This window comes from Rhinopithecus bieti, unplaced genomic scaffold (genome assembly GCF_001698545.2).
Source record: "Rhinopithecus bieti isolate Rb0 unplaced genomic scaffold, ASM169854v2 scaffold_39998, whole genome shotgun sequence".
Lineage (NCBI taxonomy): Eukaryota > Metazoa > Chordata > Mammalia > Primates > Cercopithecidae > Rhinopithecus > Rhinopithecus bieti.
The window spans coordinates 934,190-954,705 of record NW_016816687.1 but is presented as its reverse complement, the minus strand read 5'-3'; the positions used below and the strand labels follow the sequence as shown (position 1 = coordinate 954,705).

The 20,516-nt window shown below is 49.2% G+C and overlaps 1 protein-coding gene and 1 non-coding gene across 2 annotated transcripts in view; both read left to right on the top strand.

Annotated features, from left to right (window-relative positions):
- The window catches only part of WDR88 (WD repeat domain 88), a 47,235-nt gene extending 39,210 nt beyond the window's left edge, over window positions 1-8,025 (top strand). The window contains 2 exon segments of the mRNA XM_017855052.1: window positions 4,596-4,688; window positions 7,633-8,025. Of these exon segments, the coding sequence (XP_017710541.1) occupies window positions 4,596-4,688; window positions 7,633-7,809 (270 nt within the window). The 3' untranslated portion in view covers window positions 7,810-8,025.
- A 1,263-nt stretch (window positions 8,026-9,288) lies between these two features.
- On the top strand, window positions 9,289-9,362 carry TRNAT-AGU (transfer RNA threonine (anticodon AGU)). The gene has a single exon. It is a non-coding gene; the product is annotated as a tRNA-Thr (tRNA).
- The last annotated feature ends 11,154 nt before the right edge of the window (window positions 9,363-20,516 follow it).

Below are 20,516 nucleotides of genomic sequence, written 5' to 3'. Positions count from 1 at the left end.
GTAATGGAGTTTTGTTGGGGATGATGAAAAGTTTTGGGTATAGAGAGTGGTTATGGTGACAGAAGATTGTGAATGTATTTAATGTGTCTTAATTGTATACTTACAAATTGTTAAAATGATATTATGTTGTATATATTTTATCACAAGTTAAAAAAACCAACAATGACATGTTTCTTTCTGTTCCTTAATACAGTAGGATATCTTTGCTTTTCTGTTTCCATGGCAAATAATACTTCTCTGAACTGCTTGCAACCTTCAGGACATCCTTTTAGTTTCTGTAGTGGTAAAACTGAACACTGTCAAATGTAAAACTCGCTTTGATTCGCAGCTCTGTTCTTATCAAGCCCACATTATACTGATTCCTGGTGTCAGCCCAGTGTGATAACTTCAAGCTAAATATCCCCTCAGCAAAATCATTTGAGCATGGATACTTAACATTTCACTTACTGGCTGGGGCTGATGGCTCATGCCTGTAATCTCAGCGCTTTGGGAGGCCGAGGCAGGTGGATCACCTGGGGTCAGGAGTTCGAGACCAGCCTAGCCAACATGGTGAAACCCTGTCTGTACTAAAATACAAAATTAGCCAGGCTTGGTGGCGCGTGACTGTAGTCCCAGCTACTTGGGGCGCTGAGGCAGGAGAATCGCTTGAACTCGGGAAGGGGAGGTTGCAGTGAGCCAAGATCAAGTCATGGCACTCTAGCATGGGTGACAGAGTGAGACCCAGTCTCAAAAAAAAAAAAAAAAAAAAAAAAAAGATTTTACTTACTGGCAACAACAGGTTCTTTGATTTGCAGGCTTTATTTCCCAGCACTCCAAAAATGTTTAATGTACTAAATCTATAAGCTTGCTTTAAAAGACTAGATATTTGTCAATGGAGTCCTTTGCACTATAAACTCATGGTATGGGCTATATCTATCTAAAATGTGCATTATTTATTTTTTTATTTTATTTTATTTTTGAGACGGAGTTTCTCTCTTGTTGCCCAGGCTGGAGTGCAATGGTGCAATCTTGGCTCACCGCAACCTTCGCCTCCCGGGTTCAAGCGATTCTCCTGCCTCAGCCTCCTGAGTAGCTAGGATCACAGGCATGTGCCACCACGTCTGGCTGATTTTGTATTTTTAGTAGAGATGGGGTTTCTCCATGTTGGTCAGGCTGGTCTCGAACTCCTGTCCTCTGGTGATCCACCCACCTCGGCCTCCCAAAAATGCTGGGATTACAGGCGTGAGCCACTGCGTCTGGCCTATTTATTTATGCTTTAAAGAGACAGGGTCTTGCTATGTTGCCCAGACTGGAGTGCAGTGGCACAATCTCAGCTCACTGCAGCCTCAGCCTCCCAGGCTCAGGCAATCCTCCTTCCTTAGCCTCCCCAGTAGCTGGGATTACAGGTGCCTGCCACCATGCCTGGCTAATTTTTTGTTTTGTTTTTTTTTTTTTTTGAGAAGGGGCTCGCTCTGTCGCCTGGGCTGGAGTGCAGTGGCCGGATCCCAGCTCACTGCAAGCTCCGCCTCCCGGGTTCACGCCATTCTCCTGCCTCAGCCTCCCGGGTAGCTGGGACTACAGGCGCCCACCACCTCGCCCGGCTAGTTTTTTGTATTTTTTAGTAGAGACGGGGTTTCACCATGTTAGCCAGGATGGTCTCGATCTCCTGACCTCGTGATCCGCCCATCTCGGCCTCCCAAAGTGCTGGGATTACAGGCTTGAGCCACCACGCCCGGCCAATTTTTTGTATTTTTAGTGGAGACGGGGTTTGGCCTTGTTGTCCAGGCTGGTCTCAAAGTCCTGGCCTCAAGTGATTCACCCGCCTTGGCCTCCCAATGTGCTGGGATTACAGGCATGAGCCACTGTGCCTGGCCCATTTTAACATCTTTTCTATGGTCAGAAATGATAATAGCCATCTTGTAGGCACATGTTTAAGGAAGATATCTCTTTCCATTTCGCAAATTGAAAATCTTGGCTGGGCATGGTGGTTCATGCCTGTAATACCAGCAATTTGGGAGGCTGAGGTGGGCAGATTGCCTGAGCCCAGGAGTTTGAGACCAGCCTGGGTAACATGCCAAAACCCCGTCTCTACTAAAAATACAAAAAATTAGTGGGATATGGTGGTGTGTGCCTATAGTCCCAGCTATTCAGGAGGCCAAGGCAGGAGAATCACTGGAGCCTGAGAAGCGGAGGTTGTAGTGAGCTGAGAGCACACCAGTGCACTCCAGCCTGGGTGACAGAATAAAACCCTGTCTTATAGAAAGAAAGAAAAAAAATCTCATTAAGTGCTTCTGTACATTTTGAGGAAGGTGAAAAGTGGCCCCAAACTTTTATTATGAAAGACCCAACATTATAGGTAAGAAAACCACACTCCCTTTTTAGGAGTTTTGTGTACAAAGTGTGCAGGCCCTTTGGCATTGCATTTGCTTTGGTAAGAAATTTACAGAAGGAATGGAATTTGCCAAAATTTACAATGGCACTGTCTGCTGAATATGGAGATACATGAGCAAAGTCTAGTTTGCATTTAGATGAGGACCAACATGCTTTGGTTTTCTGCAGTTTTATTAAAATCTTCATAGAAATCCAGAAGATTAAAAACTCCAACTTAATTTTTTTAGAGACAGGGTCTCACCATGTCACACAGGCTGGAGTGCAGTGGCGCGATCATAGCTCACTGCAGCTTCAAACTCCTGGGCTCAGGTAATCCTCTTGCCTCAGCCTTCTGAGTAGCTGGGACTACAGGTGTGCACCACCACACCCAGCTAATTAAAAAAAATTATTATTATTATTATTATTTTGAGACAGAGTCTTTCTCTGTCACCCAGGCTGGAGTGCAATGGTGCAATCTCGGCTTACTGCAACCTCTGCCTCCCAGGTTCAAGCGATTCTCCTGCCTCAGCCTCCTGAGTAGCTGGGATTATGGGCATGCAGCACCACACCTGGCTAATTTTTGTATTTTTAGTAGAGACAGGGTTTCGTCATGTTGGCCAGGCTAATCTCAAACTCCTGACCTCAGGTGATCCACATGCCTTGGCCTCCAAAAGTGCTGGGATTGCAGGTGTGAGCCACCATACCCGGCCTAACAAATTTTTTTTTTTTTATTCTGCAGACACAAGGTCTCGCTATATTGCCCAGGCTGGTCTTGAATTCCTGGGCTGAAGCCATCCTCCCGCATATGCCTCTCAAAGTGCTGGGATTACAGGTGTGAGCCACCATGCCCAGCTTGAAACTAACTTTCAAATTAAAGTAGCTAAGAGCAAGGAGGACATTTTTTGTTGCCACGATTTGGCAAATCACTTGCTATCTGTAGGAAGTATGCTTATTGGTAAGATCTGACCGCTGTACTCAGTATGAAGCCAACACATCTATTACAAAAATGTCCCCTTTGTTTTCCCATAGGACATTTAGTTGCAACTGCTGAATCAAGAAATGTAACATACTCAGCGTATGCGTTTTTTTTTATTGCTGCTATAATAAGTTACCAGACTGTACTGTTTAAACATTAAACAACACAAATTTAATATCTTACAATTCTGTAAGACAGAAGTCTGACAAGCTCTCGCTGGGCTAACATCCAGGTATCAACAGGACTGCATTCCTTTTGGGAACTATTATTATTATTATTATTATTATTATTATTTTTTTTTTTTTGAGACAGAGTCTCGCTCTGTCGCCCAGGCTGGAGTGCAGTGGCCGGATCTCAGCTCACTGCCCGCTCTGCCTCCCGGGTTCACGCCATTCTCCTGCCTCAGCCTCCCGAGTAGCTGGGACTACAGGCGCCCGCCACCTCGCCCGGCTAGTTTTTTGTATTTTTTAGTAGAGACGGGGTTTCACCGTGTTAGCCCAGATGATCTCGATCTCCTGACCTCGTGATCCACCCGTCTCGGCCTCCCAAAGTGCTGGGATTACAGGCTTGAGCCACCGCGCCCGGCCTCGGGAACTATTATTAACTAAAGTCCATGGTTTACATCGTTTCATGCTTTGTGTTGTATAGTTCTACGGGTTTTGCCAAATGTATATCATATACCCACCAATACAGTGTCATACAGAATAGTTTTTTTTTTTTTTGAGACAGTCTCACTCTATCGCCCAGGCTTGAGTGTAGTGGCACGATCTTGGCTCACTGCAACCTCTGCCTCCTGGATTCAAGCAATTCTCCTGTCTTGGCCTCCCAAGTAGCTGGGACTACAGGTGTACGCCACCATACCCAGCTATTTTTGTATTTTAAGTAGAAACGGGGTTTCACCATTATTGGTCAGGCTGGTCTTGAACTTCTACCTCACCCACCTTGGCCTCTCAAAGTGGTGGGATTACAAGCATGAGCCACCGCGCCTGGCCATACAGAATAGTTTTACTATTCATCCCTCCTCCTCTTTCCCATAATCCTGGGCAACCACTGATGTATTTACTTTAGTTTTGCCTTTTCCAGAATGTCATGTGGTTGGAATTATACTCTGTAGCCTCTTCAGGTTGGCTTCTACGGCTTAACAATGTGCATTGAAGCCTCCTCTGTCTTTTTGTGCCTTGACAGCCCATGTCTTTGATTGTTGAATGATATTCCTTTGTATGGATGTACCAAGCCTGTTTTGTGACCATTCCTTTGCTATTTGTTTTAGGATAGGACCATGAGACTGTGGAATATTGAAGAAATTGACCAAATTCCTTTGGTAATCAAGTACAAAAAGGCTATGGGCTTAAAGGTGAAACAGGTTGGTATTGGGTAAAATTAAGCCCAGTGAAGGCTTTCATTAGTTCCCTCTATAAATTAATTTATCATTTAAATGAACTTTGGGCACCTGGAGATGCAACCATGAACAAACGGACTGACATTTTTGCCCCGGGGGAGTTTAAATTCTAAAAGAGAGGAAACAAAGAGGAAAGACACAAGAAAAATCCGTAGTAAGTCGCATGGTGATAAGTAATTGACAGAAAAATACACAAGAAACGGGAATAGGAGTGCTGGAGGTTGCCAGATTTTAAAGGGTGGTCAGGATAAGTCTCATTGAGAGGTGACCGCTGTGTCGACTTGAAGGTGGTGAGGGGGTGAGCCATGTAGATATTTAAAGGAAAGAACTTCCAGCTGGATGCAGTGGCTCACGCCTATATTCCCAACATTTTGGGGGGATGAAGCAGGCAGATTACCTGAGGTAGGAGTTTAAGACTAGCCTGGACAACATGGTGAAGCCCCATCTCTACTAAAAATACAAACAAATTAGCCAGGCGTAGTGGTGCAGGCCTGTAATTTCAGCTACTCGGGAGGCTAAGGCAGGATAATCCCTTGAACCTGGGACTGGGAGGTGGAAGTTGCAGTGAGTCAAGATTTCGCCACTGCACTCCAGCCTGGGCGACAGAGCGAGACTCTGTCTCAAAAAAAAAAAAAAAAAAAGAAAGAAAGAAATTCCCAGCAAAGAGAACAGCCAATGCAGAGCCTGAGAGGCAGGAGCCAGCCTGGTATGTCGGAGGGATGGAGTGAGGGGGCGTGGAGGGGATGAAGCCTGCAGGAGCACTGGTCAGTGGAGGAATGGCCAGGTACACAGCTGGGCACTGCGTGAGCCTCCTACCCTGGGTAGGTCCCCAGTGCCCCACTTCCCATGCAAGAGGCTCAGGTGCCCATGCTTCTCTAGTGCAAGAGCTTGGTGGTCGGGCCAGCATATTTTCTGCTTCACCAGGCCCAGCCTGAGCTGGCCACAGAGGCTGTCCCTGGGCAGTGGAGGCAACTCCCCGCTGGAGCCTCTCTGTGCACACACCTGGCTGCTGCTTTGAAGTGTGGGCTGGGCCCACTTGAGTCCTTTCCTGGGAATCTTGGAGCCACCTAGACCTGACCTCCTCTCAGGTTTGGCTGGGAGCCACAGCTACTGGGAACGGCTAATTTGGGATCCGCACAGCAAGGCAGGAGTATGAGGCGTGGGACTCAAACGGGCCTTGTCCCTGTGGCCGTGTTGGCCATTAAACCCTGAAAGCTGACTTGCTACAGAGCAGTGATGGCCCTTGTCTTTCACCGGCCACCTAGGGCAGGGCCTGGGAGCTGCCTCCTCCGTGAGCCCTGCTGTTCTGGGGTTGGACCGTGGGATGTAGGAATGTAGGATAAGGTAGGTAAAGGATCAAATTTCTTTTTTCTTTTTCTCTATTTCTTTTTCGAGAGGAAGTCTAGCTCTGTCACCCAGGCTGGAGTGCAGTCGTGCGATCTCGTCTCACTGTAACCTCCGCCTCCCAGGTTCAAGCAATTCTCCTGACTCAGCCTCCTGAGTAGCTGGGACTATAGGCACCCACCACTACGCCCGGCTAATTGTTTTGTGTTTTTATTGGAGACGGGGGTTTCACCTTGTTGGCCAGGCTGGTCTTGAACTCCTGAGCTCAAGTGATCCACCCACCTCAGCCTCCCAAAGTGCTGGGACTACACGCGTGAGCTCTCTGAGCCCGAACTGGTATCTAATTTATTTCTTGAAAAAAAAGGAAAAGAAAGAGGCCTACCTGAAGCTGAAGCAAGGATGAACCTGCTGCATTTGACTTGCTCTGAATCAATCAACATGAGAAGCCTCAGAGGCCAGGCTGCCCCGAGGCCTGCCCCCGGTGGGGTTTACCCCTCTCTCCAGCAGGCCTCAGTGTCCTGGAGCGGGCAAGACAGCAAAGCCTAGGGACTGGGAAAGCCAGGGCAGGGGTGCGCCACCTTGCAGGCTCTTCTCCAGGGGACCATGCATGGCGGGAACCCCTGAGGGGCCTCTGCCCATAGCCTGGGAGACCCCATCCCATGGGATTCTTGCTTGTTAGTGGGAAGCAGACGTGGTGGGTGAGTTGTGCCATTTGCTTCCAGTGTTCTCTGTGAGCTTTGGCCAGAAACAGGCTCACGGACGCAGGAGGGCACCTAGCACCTGCGTCAATCTACTTCACACCCCTGCTTTGTTCAGAAATCTTGCCTACTTTAGTCTCATGGTTCTGTAAAAGTTGGGTGTTCTCAGGATGTCAGGGAGTAATCCTCTCAGTCCCACAATTTTACTCTACACAGAACAATGGATGGGGCTGGACACCCAACCCCATCCTCCCGATTGTCAAGGGGCTTGCCACGCACGTCCTCAGGACCCCCATGGCAGGAGACATGAGCTGGCAGGACCTGCTTAGCCATTGGTGGGGAAGAAGCCTGTGCTCATTCTCTCTCTGCAACTTCCGCCTTTGTGGGGTTAGAGATGCCAGAGAGGCGCTGCGCCCGGTGGCTCACGCCTGTAATCCCAGCACTTTGGGCAGCTGAGGTGGGTGGATCACTTGAGGCCAGGAGTTTGAGACCATCCTGGCCAACATGGAGAAACCCCATCTCTACTAAAAATACAAAAATTAGCTGGATGTGGTGGTGCATGACTGTAATCCCAGCTACTCAGGTGGCTGAGGCAGGAAAAACGCTTGAACCTGAGAGGCGGAGGTTGCAGTGAGCCAAGATGGCACCACTGCACTCCAGCCTGGGCAACAGAGTGAGACTCTGTCTCATAAAAAAACAAAAAACAAAAAACAAAAAAACACAAACAAAAAAGAGATTCCAGAGAGGGGAGCCCTTGCCTTGCCCCAGCTCAAAGTAGCAGGATCAGGCGGGAGAATTCTAACGGCATGCCTGGATCCCCTCTGACCAGCACCTCCTTTCTGCTCTTTTAAAATATCCCATGTCAGTGCGAAAGATGTGACAGGCCTTTCTCCATCTTCAAGAGTGACACCTCTTCTGAAATGTTCACCCAATGCGTGTTCTGCCGGATAGATACAAGGGGCTTGCCAGCAGAAACTTCATCATCATCATCATCGGGAAGGGAGAACTCGCCACCGCTGCCCGGAGGAAGCGAGGATGATTGACAGCTGCAGCCCCCTTTGAGTGACTCCAGCACAGGCTTCCTAGCATGTAGGTTTTGGCGCTCTGCAGGGACTTTCTCTTGGGCCCCTCTCAGGCTCAGTAGGCCTGTCAGACTGGGGCAGGACACAAGCCCTGGCTGGGCTCTCACCACAGTGCCACCTCCTCAGCTTTCAGCTTGAAACTTTCCGTTTTCATGCAGAATAAATCTAATTCCTTTGGAAAACAAGTATGCATGTGCATTTGAAAAGCAGTCTTGCTATTTCTAAGCTTTATGCCTTGGCGCTCATCCTGTTTGATACTTGGAACACATATTAGACTCACATTGTGGAGTCTGGAGTTGCCTGTAAGATGACCCGTGGGGGCTGGCACCAGCAGTTCTGGAGAGTTTGTCAAATGAGTATGACAAGATGTGGGGCCGCCTCTGTGGGCGTGATGGCAAGACACAATGGGTGCCTCCCTGGCTAATGCTCCCAGATGGCCACCTGCCCGGCGCAGAGGACCGTTTGATTAGGCAAGGGGGTGGCGGTGGCATTGCCATCACAGGATGTCACATGCATTCTCCTCTAGACGTCTCAATTTCCAGAACGCCCATGTCTATGTGCAGCCCTCTTCCTGCTGCCACGACATTTTGCACAGTGTGCATCCGTCCATAAATAGGCTGAGATAGGAGCTTAGGTTCCTATTGCACACCATGCTAGGTGAACCTTTCTGTGCATGCTGCAGGGATGCTGGGTGGATGGGTTGGCAGTGTTCGATTTCGTAGTTGCCACAGGCCCTCTGGAAAGTGCGGAAACCAGTGGCTGGTGTAGTTGCGTGAGGACACCCAGAAGGCGCAAGTGAGAAACCAGGGAGGGGAAGGCCTTGCCTGCTCTGGCAGCAGAAACCCCTCCATATAAGGTGTTGGTGCCCCACGCCAGCAGCCTGGGAACCCCGAAGCCCACGATCCCTCCTCTGAGCCTTCCTGACTCCTCAACTTTTGCCCAGCTCAGGATCCGCGGAAGAAGCGACTCAACTGAAGTTATGGCTCCGGGAGCTGGCAGGGCCTCGGCCTTCTCAGGCTGAGGTCCCCGGGCGGAACGGTCCGAAGCTCACCCGGGTCACCGTCGGACCGAGGCGGGTGTGCGCCCGGACCTGATGCCAGGGGAGCCAGCAGCCCGGCCGCGCTGGCGGGGCCGGGGGTTCTCCGGAGTGGGTAGGGGTGGGTAGGGGCTCGGCAGCACTGCCGAGGCCCAAGCCCTGCGCCAGCGTTCCCCAAAGGCGGAGCGTCCTGGCTCCACGTTGGAAAAGACATTGTGACCCGTAAGCTTCGCCTTTCCAGGCTGCCCGCTCCTTGCAGCCCGAGCTTCCGGTCTGTCTCAGATGCCGGTGTGAATCGGGGACCACACGACGCGTGCGCCACAACAGGCCGAGTCTGTGCGCATGCGCACGGCTCATATGGTAAATAGTAATGAGGAGTCATTTCTGGAGGTGTTTGCACGGGCGGCGCCGTGGCTTAGTTGGTTAAAGCGCCTGTCTAGTAAACAGGAGATCCTGGGTTCGAATCCCAGCGGTGCCTCAACCGAGCGTCCAAGCTCTTCCAACTTTTGCTCTTGCGCTTTTGTGCTCTGTGCCCTCACCCGGCTGCCCGATACCATGTGGATGTGAGGGGGAGGCCGATGTAGCCGGGTCCCCCAACGAGTGCAGTCGGGCTTTGGACTCCACCTACTCTGGTCTCAGGCGCTGAGGGGCGTGGGCGGCGCGGGGACCTAAGCGATAGCGGTTGTCATGGTGCTGGCTGGCCGTGGGAGGCGGCCGGGCGGGGAAACAGCCTTGAGAGTCCAGCCAGCAGCCGGTGTTCGCCCCGAGGCTGCTTCCTCAAGGCGGGCGGTGGACGCGCTCTCCCGCGCCGCCTTCTGTGGCATGAGTTCCTCGCACTAATCTTCCTGGCTCCAAGCTGCCACTTGGGGGAGCCCATGCGGGTGCCCATCCCCGACGGTCGCCCGGCTTAGCTGAGCCTCTCAAAGGACTGAAGATTGCCCGTCTCCCTGCAGCCGCGCAGTGGTTGCAGTCGTTTCACAAATGCAAGACCTGGGCCGACAAGGCCAAGGGGACCCCATGGGGAGGGGTGCGGGACTGAGTCCGGTCAGCGTGACCGTCAGTCCGATGACTGCGTGGAAACCCCAGACCAGGGAAAGATCGCAGGGGACTCTGTCCTCGCTGCAGACGGCCGGGTGTGGGCTGAAGCCAGCTACCTGGGCTGGGGTTGGTTGCTCAGCGCTGGGGTTCTACCCATATTTGCATGTGGGAACCAATTCCCGAGCAAGTGCATTCGAGGCTTTGGGGGTGGTGGGGTAGGGTGGCGTGAGGCATTGGAGTTTTTACAAACATTCTCCAGGGAGTCACATGTCAAACCCGACAGGACAGTCCCAGTGCAGAAATTGCAGGCATGGCATGAGGCTGTGTTCCAAACAGTCAAATTCACCTGCCCGGGAAGCAGTTCCTCTTTCTGCCTCTTCTATGGATCTGGGTTTATTGGTTTTGTTTGTTTATTTATCTTGTTTTCCAGTCAATTCTTCCGCCTTTGTATCTTGTTTGTTTTTGATTGACATTGCCCAGGAAAGCTTGTAAGGAGACTTTGACGCTTTGCAGTGCTGATAGGAGCATTCACTTGGATCCAATCAGGGATGAATTTATTGGAAACTCGGCTTGCGTCATTGTGGAGCTGGTTTATTTCTGGCTCATAGTTACGCCAGCCTGAGCGACAGAGAGAGACTCCATCTCGAAGAAAAAATAAAAATAAAAAAGTCCCTCATTGGATACAGGATTTGAAATCTTTTCTCCCTTTCGTTTTCTCTTTGCTATTTATTTATTTATTTACTTACTTACTTACTTACTTACTTACTTACTTACTTACTTACTGAGATGGAGTCTCTGTTGCCCAGGCTGGAGTGCAATGGCATGATCTTGCCTCACTGCAACCTCCCGCCTCTCGGGTTCAAGCGATTCTCCTGCCTCAGCCTCAGCTGGGATTACAGGCGCACAACACCACGCTCTGCTAATTTTTGCATTTTTAGTACAGACGAGGTTTCATCATGTTGGCCAGGCTGGTCTCAAATTCCTGACCTCAGGTGATCCGCCCTGCCCACTTCGGTCTCCCAAAGTGTGGGGATTACGGGTGTGAGCCACCGCTGTTTTTTTTTTTTTTTTTTTCTTTTTTCTTTTCTTTTCTTTTCTTTTTTTTTTTTGAGACGGAATCTCGCTCTGTTGCCAGGATGGAGTGCAGTGGTGTGATCTCGGCTCACTGCAACCTCTGCCTCCCGGGTTCAAGCGATTCTCCTGCCTCAGCCTCCAGAGTAGCTGGGACTACAGGCGCGCGCCACCACACCCAACTAATTTTGTATTTTAGTAGAGACGGGGGTTTCACCATGTTGGCTAGGATGGTCTCGATCTCTTGACCTCTTGATTCGCCCGCCTTGGCCTCCCAAAGTGCTGGGATTACAGGTGTGAACCACTGCGCCCAGTCTTCTTTGCTTTCTTGATACTGTCATTTGAAGTGCAAACGTTTTAATATCGATCAAGTCTAATGTATCTACTTTTCCTTTTTGCTTATGCTTTTGATGTCATATTCAAGATTCCATTGCCAAGTTCAAGGTCACAGAGATTTATACTAATGTTTTCTTATAGCTTTTGCTGTTACATTTAAGTTTTGGATCTACTTTGAGTCAATTTTGTATATGATGTGAAGGAGGGGTCCAACTACATTCTTTTGCATGTGCACTTTCATTCTTCCAAACACCATTTGTTGAAAAGACCATTCTGTTCCCAAAGGTCTTGGCACCCTTGTGGAAAATCAGTTGACCATAAATATGAGGGTTTATTTGTGGATTTCCAATTCTAGTCCCTTAATCTACATGTCTAGCTTTATGCCTGTGTTGATAACTATAGCTGTGTACTAAATCTTCAAATTGGGAAGTATGAGTCCTTCAAAGTTGTTCTTTTCAAGATTGTTCTGGCTATTCTGGGTCTGTTGAATTTCCATATGAATCTTAGAATCAGCCTGTAAATTTCTGCAAACAACCCAGCTGGGATTTTGATAGAAATTGCATTTGATGGAAATAGATCATTTGGGGAGATATTGTTATCCCAGGTAGCTGGGATTACAGGCGTGTGCTACCACGCCTGGCTAATTTTTGTATTTTTAGTAGAGACGGGGTTTCACCACGTTGCGCAGGCTGGTCTCTGACTCCTGGCATCAAGAGATCTTCCCGCCTTGGCCTCCCAAAGTGCTGGGATTACATGCAAGAGCCACTGTGCCCAGCCTGGGTCCTATATATTTCTTGCTGGGGTTATTTCTAGATACTGTGAATGGGATAATTCCAATTTTTTTAAATCGCATACTCCTGCTAAATAGGAATGGCTTTGATGTTTAAATGTGGCTCTTCAAAGCAGCCCTCTTGCCTGTCTTGAGTGTTTTATTACTGCTGATTGCTTGTTTGATTTTTTGACAGATTCTGAATTGTGCAAATTGAGATAGTGAATGATAACTTTGATCTTAAAGGGGAAAAAAAAGACAACTTACAAACAAGAAAAAGATGTCTACAACACATGTAAGTGACAAAATAATTTTCAGCAGAGGAAGGGCCCAAGGGGTATAGCAAAGCAGTGAAAATTACCACATTCTATCAGAATCTGAAAAGCTGGGTTATGAACAATCCCAGCCTTCAGTATTTATCCGAAAGAAATGAAAACAACGTCCGTAAGAAAACGTCACAGATGCTCTCAATACAATAGCAAAAAACTAGGAACAGCTCAGGTGTCACAGGAGATGAATAAACTATGGGTTATCCAGGCAGTGGATCACTGCACAGCAAGAGAAAGGGATGGGATGCTGACACTTACACAGACATGGGTGAAATCTCACGTCGTGTGGAGTGAAACAGTACATCATTTATAATTTCACTTACACAAAACTCTAGGAAATGCAAATTAATCTATAGTGACAGCAGAGCAATGGTTGCGTTGGTGGTAGAGATTGATTTCTTCAAAAGGGGTACAAAAAGATCTTTGGGGGTTGATGGAAATGCTCTTTATTTTGTAGGAGTTTGGGTGTGTGTTTATCAAAACTCATTAAATTGTATGCTTAAGATCTATGCATTTCACAGCACAAAAGTCAATCTAATCTAAACAAAAATATTAAAGGCCGGGTGTGGTGGCTAATGCCAGTAATCCCAGCACTTTGGTAGGCCAAGGAGGGTGGATCACTTGAGCTCAGGAGTTCAAGACCAGCCTGGCCAACATGGCAAAACTCTGTCTCTACTAGAAATACAAAAGTAGCAGGGCGTGGTGGTGCGTACCTGTAGTCCCGGCTACTTGGGAGGCTGAGCCACAAGAATTGCCTGAACCTGGGAGGTGGAGGTTACAGTGAACTGAGATTGCACCACTGCACTCCAGGCAGGGTGAAAGAGCAAGACTCTAACCCAAAATAAAATAAAATAAGATAAAATAAAATAAAATAAAATAAGAATAAAAAGAGTTCAAGACCAGCCTGGTCAACATAGCAGACTTCATCTCTCTAAAAAACAACTTAAAATAATAAAAGTCATGTTGACAGCAGTCTGGTTCGTCATCTCAGCCTGTCCCCATCAGCTCCATGTGGATTTAACTATTTCTTGCCCATGGCCTATGCTCTTCCAGCAGGGTAGGGCCTGCATTTGCTGAGCGGTGGGCTGTCCCATTTCCCTCTGTTTCTACCTCCCATGCAACTGTGGCCTGAAGGGTTCCACAGAGGGGAAGAGAGGTTTCATCTGGGCTAGGAGGGTAGAGATATGCACACCCCATCAGCTGCTTTCAGGAGAGGGTTTCAGCTTTAATGACTGAGAGGTGGCCTCAACCTTGGGGAAAAACCCTCCTACAGCCTCTCTGGAGGAGTAGTGCCTCCTCGCTGCCAGAGAAGGCTGAGAGTGTGGTCTCCAGTATACTGAGTTCTCAGCTGCAGGAGGCAGAACCACTCATCCATTTCCCTCACCCACCTCTGTTCAATGATGGTGATTTTTCGTTTTTTTTTGAAATGGAGTTTTGCTCTATTGCCCAGGCTGGAGTGCAGTAGTACAATCTCAGCTTACTGCAACCTCTGCCTCCTGGGTTCAAGCAATTCTCCCGCCTCAGCCTCCCAAGTAGCTTGGACTATGGGCATGTGCCACTACCGCCTGGCTAATTTTTGTATTTTTAGTAGAAACAGGGTTTCTCCATATTGGCCACGCTGGTCTCAAACCATCCTGACCTCAAGTGATCTGCCTGCCTCAGCCTCCCAAAGTGCTGGGATTACAGGTGTGAGCCACAGTGACAGGCCGATGTTTTGCTTTTTTAAAGACAGGGTTTCACTCACTCTGTCATCCAGTCTGGAGTGCAGTGATTCGATCATGGCTCACTGTAGCCTCTAACTCCAGGGCTCAAGCCATCCTCCTGCCTTAGCCTTCCGAGTAGCTGAGACTACAGGCATGAGCCACCATGCCAGGGTAAGTTTCTAATTTTTTTGTAGAGACAGGGTCCTGCCATGTTACTCAGGCTGGTCTTAAACTCCTGAACTCAAGTGATCCTCCCGCTTGGGCCTCCCGGAGCATTGGGATTGCAGTCGTCAGCCACCGTGCCTGGCCAGTGATGGGTGATTTTTATAAATCAGAATGTAATGGTGAATGTATTTGTACAGACTGTATTTACCAGATTCTATCATTTAATTTAAAAGGTTGACTAGTGTGGAAACAGAAACATCATTTAGCACCACATTTTATTTCCTACAGTCAAATAGATTATACTTTAATACAAAAAACTCATTAAAATTTAATTGAACTTTAGCAAACATGGGATGTCTATGAGGTGTAAGAGAATTTACTACACGTTCTGGGGGCTGAATGGGAGCATGCTTTTGGTTTCCACCAGAAGTGGCCTCTCCCTGTCCCACAGCCGCCCCTGAAAAGAATGCCTAGGATAGCCAAATTCAGGCAGGCGGGGAGAGAAGGGTGGTGTTGGAATTAGTGTGGACTGACTTTCAGCGTTGTTTTGTTCTTCACCGATCTGTGCCTCTGAGAGAATGTATCGCCTTCTTTTAAATTTAGAGTGGCTCCTAAGAAGCGGTTGTGGGCAGGGCGCTGGTGGCTCAAGCCTGTAATCCCAGCACTTTGGGAGGCCGAGACCATCCCGGCTAACACGGTGAAACCTCGTCTCTATTAAAAAATACAAAAAACTAGCCGGGCGAGGTGGCAGGCGTCTGTAGTCCCAGCTACTCCGGAGGCTGAGGCAGGAGAATGGCGTAAACCCGGGAGGCGGAGCTTGCAGTGAGCTGAGATCCGGCCACTGCACTCCAGCCCGGGCGACACAGCGAGACGCCGTCTCAAAAAACAAAACAAAACAAAACAAACAAACAAAAAAGAAAAGGTTGTGATCAGTTATTTAAAAAAATAAAATTATGCCAAGCTGGCCGCTGGCTGGGCTTACTGTGCTGTGTGTGGCAGATTACCTGGGGCACGTGTGTGTATCCGGGATTGAATTGTATAAGCAGGTTGGGAGCCTTGCTTTAAGGATGGTTTGGAGGGCAGCTGATGCTCCAGGAGCCTGTCTGCCCTTGAATTCCTCAGTAGAGCTTCTCTGGCTCAGTCCCACAGGCACACAGCTAAGGGTGACTGCAGGCGTTGGGGTGGACATCTGGGATGGCTGCCCAGCAGCTGATGTTCAGTAAATCCATACCTAAGAGAATCAAGCCCTGGAGACAGCCAGGCTGATAAGATTCCTCTGATGCTGGAATGCGCACCTCTGATTTCCCTCTTTCAGCGAATCCCAAAGCTTGTTTTTGAGATGAAGCCTCACTCTGTCACCTAGGCTGGAGTGCAATGATCCAATCTGCAACCTCTGCCTCCCGGGTTCAAGTGATTCTCCTGCCCCAGCCACCCAAGTAGCTGGGATTACAGGTGCCCGCCACCACACCCGGCTAATTTTTTTGTATTTTTAGTAGAGACGGGGTTTCACGGTGTTGGCCAGGCTGCTCTCGAACTCCTGAGCTCAACTGATCCACCTGCCTTGACTTCCCAGAGTGATGGGGTTACAGGTGTAAGCCACCACACCCAGCCTAAATTTTTTTGAAGAGAAAGTAAAAATGTAAACCATAGGGCCAGGTGTGGTGGCTCACGCCTGTCATCCCAGCACTCTGGGAGGCAGAGGCAGGCAGAGCACTTGAGGTCAGGAGTTAGAGACCAGCCTGGCCAACATGGTGAAACCCTGTCTCGACTCAAAATAGAAAAATTATCCAGGCATGGTGGTGGATGTCTGTAATCCCAGCTACTCGGGAGGCTGAGGCAGGAGAATCACTTGAACCCAGGTGGCAGAGGTTGCAGTGAGCTAGGATTGTGCCACTGCACTCTAGCCTGGGCAACAGAGCAAGACTCTGTCTCAAAAAAAAAAAAAAAAAAAAAAAAAAAAAAAAGCCATAGACTGGGAGAGAAATTTGGAACACATACACCAAGATCCCCCTAAGGGATCTCCGGAGTTCCAAACACTTTTACTCACCTCCAGTGTGAGTGGTGTTCCAATTTCCCCCTGGCAGGCAGGCTCCATCACCCCAGCCAGCCCAGTCCCTCCCTTCTTTGCTCATTGATTCAGAGACATGGGGACCTCAGAGTGGCCAGGAGTCAGCCTCAACTTCCAGTTCGGTGGAATCAGTGCTGTGACTCCTGGCGGAATAATTCCTTCCTTTGGAGCTAAGTGCTCTAGGGCAACAGAGCATGAGCTGGGAGGAACAAGAAACAAAATTTCTCTAGTGGCTCACTAAGGGTAATGGTGAACGGTGCCATTCCTTTTCCATTCCTTGATTCCTGGACCTTGGAGTCCTGGCTAGAAGCAGCAGCGCCATCTATCGGACACTGATTCGGAGTTTATGCGGCCTTCTGAACAACGTTGCTCCAACTCTGCAAGGTATCGCCTCTCAGCTGATGCTGTAACTGCGTTTTCAAAAGGCCATTCCAGGCCGGGTGCGGTGGCTCACACCAGTATACCTGGCACTTTGGGAGGCCGAGCCGGGCGGATCACGAGGTCAGGAGTTCGAGACCAGCCTCACCAACATGGTGAAACCTGTCTCTACTAAAAATCCAAAAATTAGCAGGGCGTGGTGGCGCATGCCTGTAATCCCAGCTACTTGGTAGGCTGCGGCAGGAGAATCGCTTGATCCCGGGAGGCAGAGGTTGCAGTGAGCTAAGATCGCATCATTGCACTCCAGCCTGGGTGACAGAGAGTCCGTCTAAAAAAAAAAAGAAAAAAGCTGCTTCAGATTGGTGGGGAACATGGCAACACCAGTGAATTCCATAAGCTTTGCCACACTTCCTTTGTGGGAAATTGAATGTGTGTGTGTGTGTGTGTGTGTGTGTGTGTGTGTGTGTGTGTGTGACGGTGTCTTGCTCTGTCACTCAGGCTGGAGTGCAGTGGCATGATCCCTCGACTCACTGCAACCTCTGCCTTCCAGATTCAGGCTACTCTTGGGCCTCGGCCTCCTGAATAGCTGGGATTACAGGTGCGCACCACCATGCCAGGCTAATTTTTGTATTTTTATTAGAGACGGGGTTTCACCATGTTGGCCAGGTTGATCTCAAACTCCTGACCTCAAGTGACCCGCCCACCTGGACCTGCCAAAGTGCTGGGATTACAGGTGTGAGCTAATGCGCCCAGCCTAGTTTATTTTCTTTTAAAAAGATTTAGTTCACGTGTCATAATAATCCTCTCCCTCCCCCCTTTTAGAGACAGGGTCTTACTCTGTCTCTCAGGCTGGACTGCAGTGGTGCAGTCATGGCTTACTACAGTCTTGAACTCCTGGGCTCAAGCTATCCTCCTACCTCAGCCTCCTGAGTAGCTGGGACTACAGGCATGCACCACTGTGCGTGGTTATTTTTATTTATTTATTATTATTTTTTATTTTTATAGAGATGGGGGGGGGGTCTCACGAAGTTGCCCAGGCTGGTCTCAAACTCCCGAGCTGAATTGATCCTCCTGCCTTGGCCCTCCAAAGTGCTGGGACTACAGGTGTGAGCCATCGTGCCCAGCCCTTTCCCCCTTTGTAATGATGTTTCATTTGGTTTGGGCCAACATAACACTGTTCTTAAATAATATAAAAATGAATGGATTTAAATACAGCGATTAGGCTCATAATAAAGATGGGCTGTCTGTGGTGGTGGAGGGGCCCACAGAGTCCCAGCAGGTGGGTAGCACTGCCTCCTTCCTATTGCATCCCCCAGGGAATCCCAGGGTGTGTGTGTGTGTGTGTGTCTCTCTCTCTCTCTCTCTCTCTCTCTCTCTCTCTCTCCCCCCCCCCCACCAGGGCTGGTGGTCTTGCTACCAGACACCAGCTGCTTTGAGCTTGGCTGAAAGTGAGCTTGGTCTGCTCCTCTCACCTGCTATGATTAAGGAGGGGTCACTCCTTAGGACAGAAGGGCTTGTCCATGGCTTTCTTCATCCACCCCTCCAGCCTTGCATTCCCACATTCTGTACTTAGGTCTCGAGACTCAGACTGTCTCAGGATGTCACCTTTATTCTTTTTTTTGTTTGAGACGGAGTCTTGCTCTGTCGCCCAGGCTGGAGTGCAGTGGCCGGATCTCAGCTCACTGCAACCTCCGCCTCCCGGGTTCTCGCCATTCTCCCGCCTCAGCCTCCTGAGTAGCTGGGACCACAGGCGCCCGCCACCTCGCCCGGCTAATTTTTTGTATTTTAGTAGAGACGGGGTTTCACAGTGTTAGCCAGGATGGTCTCGATCTCCTGACCTCGTGATCCGCCTGTCTCGGCCTCCCAAAGCGCTGGGATTACAGGCTTGAGCCACCGCACCCGGCCCACCTTTATTCTTGTGACTCTGTAGTAACCTGTTTTGTGTTGCTATAAAGGAATGCCTGTGGCTGGGTAATTTACAAATAAAAGAGGTTTATTTGGCTCACAGTTCTGCAGACTGTACAAGAGGCTTGGCACTAGCATCTGCTTCTGGCGAGTGCCTCAGGAGGCTTCCAATTAGGGCCAGACATGGTGGCTCATGCCTGTAATCCCCACACTTTGGGAGGCTGAGGCAAGCAGATCACTTGAGGCCAGAGTTCGAGACCAGCCTGGCCAACATAGTGAAATCTCATCTCTACTAAAAATTACAAAAATTAGCGGGGCGTGGTGGCAGGTGCCTGTAATTTCAGCTACGTAGGAGGCTGAAGAAGGAGAATTGCTTGAACCTGGGAGGCGGAGGTTGCAGTGAGCCGAGATTGTGCCACTGCCCTCCAGCCTGAGCGACAGAGTGAGACTTGGTCTAAAAAAAAAAAAAAAAATTCCAATCAAGGCGGAAGGCAAAGGGGGAGCAGTGCCACGTGGCAAGAGAGGACGGAAGTGAGAGGAAGTGCCAGGCTCTTTTAAGCAATCAGCTCTCACTCATTCATTACTGTGTGGAGGGCACGAAGGCATTCATGAGGAATCCACCCCCAAGACCCAAACAACTCCCACGAGGCCCCACCTCCAACACTGGAGGGCCACATTTCAACATGAGGTTTGGCAGGGACAAATATCCAAACCATATCAGGCGCCAAAAGAGTTAAAGAATAAACCTTACCTGTTAACCCGTCTTGGGGTTTCTGATGTACTTGACTTCATTAATAATTTAGTGAGGTGGACAGACAGGATTGGATTGATTCTCCCCCAAATCAATACACAAATGATTATTGCTTCAGGGTACTTCTGAGTGCTTCAGCAAGGCTGAGGGAGCTTTTCAGTTGAAAATGGAAACTGCACTCAGCACTGGAAGTTCCTGCAGAAAGGGTTATGTAAACCAAGGGGCGACCTGCTGCTAACATTTTCATTGCAATAAAACACTTTTTTTTTGGAATGGTGCTTTTATGACATACTTACTATCACCGTTTCAGGCCTATAATTTTAAAATTACTGCTCAATATTGAAGGTAAAATGTCTTTACTGCTGCTGGTCTATTAAGGTTCTAGGAACTGGCTGCAGCTTGGAGAGTGTCTATGGCTAGATGCACTTGGGCACACTGTGCCCACTGTCCGGGACGTGCCTGCAGACACAGCAGGCTGGATGGGTGCACTGTGGCTGGGTGTGTCTGGGCACTTCCACAGGCGAGCAGGCACTCAGCTCTGAGCTTTGCAGTTCCCACCTGAACTGACCAAACTCCACTGCCCCTCCCGCCCCCACCACTGCCCCGGGATTGCAGAAATGCTAGGAAGTTGCACTGAAGTCAAAGCAGCAACCCGGGCTGGCTGCCCCACCCCATTGAGCTCAGGAAGCTGTGATTGCAACCATATATGTTGCCAGTTTATTTGTAGTATTTTAAATTTATTTTTATTATTTATTTTTTTACTTATTTGTTTATTTTTTGAGATGGAGTCTTGCTCTGTTGCCAGGTTGGAGTACAGTGGCGTGATCTGTGCTCACTGCAACCTCCGTCTCCTGGGTTCAAGCGATTCTCCTGCCTCAGCCTCCCGTGTAGCTGGGACTACAGGAGTGCGCCACCAGGCCCGGCTCATTTTTTGTATTTTTATTTTTGTATTTTATTTTTTTTTGAGACGGAGTGTTGCTCTGTCGCCCAGGCTGGAGTGCAGTGGCCGGATCTCAGCTCACTGCAAGCTCCGCCTCCCGGGTTTATGCCATTCCCCTGCCCCAGCCCCGCGGGTAGCGGGAACTACGGGCCCCCGCCACATTGCCCAGCTAGTTTTTT